Source organism: Penicillium canescens (genome assembly GCF_028828765.1).
Source record: "Penicillium canescens strain IBT 15451 chromosome Unknown utg000010l_segment0_segment0, whole genome shotgun sequence".
NCBI classification, from domain to species: domain Eukaryota; kingdom Fungi; phylum Ascomycota; class Eurotiomycetes; order Eurotiales; family Aspergillaceae; genus Penicillium; species Penicillium canescens.
The window spans coordinates 973,900-978,262 of NW_026703972.1; the positions used below are offsets into that span (position 1 = coordinate 973,900).

The 4,363-nt window shown below is 48.7% G+C and overlaps 1 protein-coding gene across 1 annotated transcript; it reads left to right on the forward strand.

The window, feature by feature from the left end:
* Positions 1 to 846: 846 nt before the first annotated feature.
* N7446_012242 (uncharacterized protein) lies at positions 847 to 3,931 on the forward strand (the record flags this gene model as incomplete). The annotated part of the gene is made up of 4 exons (XM_058520984.1): positions 847 to 3,063; positions 3,456 to 3,522; positions 3,594 to 3,781; positions 3,830 to 3,931. The coding sequence occupies 4 exons, from the start codon at positions 847 to 849 to the stop codon at positions 3,929 to 3,931; spliced, it is 2,574 nt and encodes an 857-aa protein (XP_058366350.1).
* Between the last annotated feature and the right edge of the window lie 432 nt (positions 3,932 to 4,363).

Consider the following 4,363-nt stretch of genomic DNA (forward strand, 5'->3'; position numbering starts at 1 on the left):
CATTGTTGGGCAGCACTGTGAGGTCCTTTCCAATATACTTGGGGAAAGTCGCGGCTCCATTCAAAGCCTCCACTCCGGATCAACATCGGACCCAAGATCAGTTCTCATTTGGTCAGATGCGTTACCCAAGTTCATACACCTCACAACATTACCTATTCAGGGTACCCTCCGGTAGTGGAGAATAGGTTTCTTGCTACCTCCTATGAAAACTGCGACTTCGTCTACGAACAACCTCCTCCAGCACCTTTCTTGGCAGCGCCACCCGCGCTCACTTCCTCTCCCCCACCGTCGCCCCCCAAATTTCGGGTGATCCAAGCTCGACCAAATAAGCATGGTTCCAGGGTCAAAAGGATTGATAATACGCGCGTGCTATTGTTGGGAGGAGCAGGTATTTCTGGTCTGGGAGCCAGTAGAGCTCTCGGTGAGTCACATCCTCGCATCAAGGTGCACTATCACTGTGTGTCAGATTACTGCAATTGTTCGGCCGGTACGTACTACTCTCAAGGGTGGACATGAAAAACCAAACGATGCTCATGCCCGATAGGTCCTCGAAGGAATTCAATATCTGCGCGGCCAGGGGATAGGGGTCGGCACGAATACATATTCGTAACATTTTGAGATATTCGCATTCGCATTCGTAGATCACAGACCTCTACGAATATTCGTATTCGCAAGGCCAATATTCGTACGAATATTCGTACAAATATTGCCCCGTCACCAAAACTAACTCCCACCCAATAGGAAAAAGTATATCACGTGCAGTTTGTTTATCCAAGTGACAAGTCGCGTCCGAATCTGACAAGTTTATTTCAAGGACGTGTTTCGATGACGGTAATAGAGCTCAGAATGTCTGGTGCTGAATTGCCAGCTTCAAACAATGATGGCTCCGGCAGCTCATCTGTTGAATTGCCACCACGCCCCCAACGGTCTCAGAGAATAGACTACCACTTCTTAAATGGTGGAAGTGACGAAGACGATATTGAAGATCATATCAGAAAGAAATCCCGACTGGATTCGCCACCTGGTCGCTTAGAATCGATTGGTCCTGAAGACTCCGCCAGCCAGCTGCATCTCAATCTACCTACTCCGTCGGAATCTGTTCCACCAGGGAGCTCTAGATGCTTTACAGAGGCCATACGGCCATACAAATCGCACAGAAAAGCCCGCATTAAGCCACTGAATCAATGGCTTTGGAATCAATTTCGAGTTAGTCCTCTTCCGGGCAAGCAATGGCGGCCCAGGCGAAGCCGACAGCTGCTTGAGGATCGAGAGATTCAATGCATTCATTGTGGCTGGAAAACCACAGATTCGGCAAGGGCAACATCTACGACCAACATGAAGACGCACCTAGCCAAACACAACATTTTCGAAAAGTCCGGTCCAGAGGACCTGGGCGAGGGTTCCAGCGAGACGAAACAGCACTCAATTGCTTCAATATTCCAGTCCCGAGCCGAGCATGATACTAGAGCCCTGTTGGAACAGAACATACTTCGATGGGTTGTGACAGATGATGTGGCATTTACGGCAATTGAGTCCCCTGCGTTCCAACAGATATTCAAGGACTTGCCGGACGCTCCTCTTCCTTTCTCTTCTCGAACAGTTGCCCGCCGCATTGACGCAGATTTTGATCGCTGTCGGGTCCAGTTGATCGATGAACTAGCACGGACATGCTCCACAATTGCGCTTTCCTTGGATGTCTGGACAAGCAAGAACCATAAAGCCATTCTGGGAGTTATCGGTCACTGGGTGTCCACCGACTTCAAATATCAAGAACGAGTCCTGGAGTTCAGCGAACTTGCTGGATCCCACAGTGGAGAAAATATGGCGGAGACTCTGCAGAAGATGCTTGTCGAGCTTCGGATTGAGGAGAAGCTGCTCACAATCACAGCTGATAATGCGTCGAATAATGAAACGCTGGTGTCTGAGCTGTATTTTCACCTGTTGGAAAAGTACAACTCGGAGGATTCCAAATTGCCCGATAAAGGACGTCTCCGATTTCAAGGTATTGACAGCTACATCCGGTGTCTTGCACATGTCCTCAATCTCATTGTCCGCGACATCCTCTCGAGGATGAAATCTGGAGATCACAAGTCTGCCATTGAAGCCTGTGATCTCTTACAGGGAAATAAGAAAATCGGACGGCAGTCTGCGTTAGCCCGGATTCGGATCATGACTCTCTGGATATTGAGGACACCTCAACGACGACAGCAGTGGAAAGTGACTTGCCAAGCAAATGGCTTGAACGACAAGTTCATCGAGTATGACGTGGAAACCCGCTGGAACTCCACATACCGTATGGTCCAGGGAGCCTTGCAAGCCAAAGCACAGATCCGGATGTGGATAGAGCATCAGAACCAGTTTCCGCCATTTTCAGCTGACGACTGGTTGCAGCTGCAACAGCTCGAAATGATCCTCTCCAAGTTCGATGAGTTCACTCAACTGGTTTCCCGGCGGAAATCCCAGATCAGCCTAGCCATTCCCATCTATTACGAACTGAATGACATGCTCGAAGATGCAGCTTCTGCACAAGGCGACTTTTCGGGGCTTAGCTCTGACATTACCTCCGCCATCTCCGCGGGGATGAAGAAATACAAGAAATATTATGAACTGATGGACGCCCAAGATGCTTATTATATAGCTCTTGTCCTTGACCCACGCTTCAAAACCCTCTTGTTGGATAAGGAGCTCGGGCAGGTGACGGCGCCAAAGGTTATTCGATCCATCAAGGATACCTTGCATGAGCAATACCCATCGAAATCATCACTGGAGCAATCAACGTCAAAGATTAACCAGGACAACAAGCGGCAAAGTCTGGAGGCTCGTGTTCTGCAGAAGCTGCAACCACAAGTGATCCAGCGTTCAGATATTGACCGCTACTTTGAGGAAGGTGTGGTGACTGTTGATGAATCTGTAACAAAGGATGAAGATTGGTTATTTGGCTGGTGGAGGACGCACAACGATGAGTATCCGCGGATGGCAGCTGCAGCCAGGGATTACCTTGCCATTCCGGCGGCTGAAGTCGCAGTAGAGAGGTTGTTTAGCCGTGGTAGGGATCTGTTAGGAGTACGTCGACATTCTCTAAAAGGTGGGACAATGCGGAAAGTGATGCTGTTGAGAGATATATATAGTTCAGAGAACACCCAGTGAAAAATCCTAGAGCGTCTTGCTGGTATTCCCAACCAGCCGCTGCTTTGCTTCGAAGGATATAGTAGTATAAAGCCTCTGTGGATCATTGTTCGCAAGGCACGGAACATCAAGTGAAGTCTTGTCACTTGGGCTGTGACTGCTCACTAGTTATTCTTTTGCCACGTGACCGAACTTGCGAATATTCGCGGCGAATAGAAAATTTATTCGCATTCGCATTCGTCGTGCAAAATGTCTGCGAATACGAATGCGAATTGCGAATATTTGTAACGAATACGAATATATTCGTTATTCGTGCCGACCCCTACCAGGGGAGAGCATTCGCCGTCTTGAGTGCTGGTACTTTGTTACTCACGGAGTTCGGTGGTGTCAGGGTCGGTGAGTGGATATCTGAGCATAACTGGCGGGATCACGTGAGCATGAGATTCTGACAATTAGCCATGTGGCAGCGGGAGTGGAACAAAGTTGCAAGATCGATGCAGCCGAGATGGACGCAGCCACAATGGAACTGTTTGCTGTGGCGGAGGTGGTGGAGAGACTGATCATGAAGAATCCTTCGCAATACCCATGGAGTGCCGAAGTAAAGAGTCTGCCTGACGAGTTGAAGAGATGCAATTCACCGGAGATGCTACTACGCGTAAGCCTTGACCGCCAAGCCCTTTTGAGTCACCTGCTGACCAATCAGAGCAAACCGTCCGAGCAATTGGGGGATGAGGGCGAATTGAAGATGCTGGTGAACGCGGCCAACAAGACTGCTTATCATAATCTAGAATCGTCCATGATCTAATTCAGAGGAATTAATTTTATTGTTCGTTGAGAAGGAAACATGAGGCTATATATATGACAAGAGGATCAAGCTGATTTTCAATCAACTTGATTCTTTGTATAGACAACTCAGGATTAATTCCGGTGGTGCGGCTATGTTGCTGGTCTGCACCAGCCTCATATTACAGCAGTTCAAGCGCATATGAACGTCGTGATGCGTGGTTGCGGACGACATCAGTTCCTGTTGTCAGCTGGCCGGCGACATATTACAATCGGGTATGTTTCGTTCTGCGGCAGATATTGCAGAAATTGGAGACAATTTGCAGCTCCATCTGAGGGGATCGCTAGGGGTATCTTTTTTGGTACAGCCAAACATCATCCACGTTCACTGACTAGCAAGGTACTCACTACGATTACTGTTACCGCCGGATATCGCCATATACTTCTGGCCCCT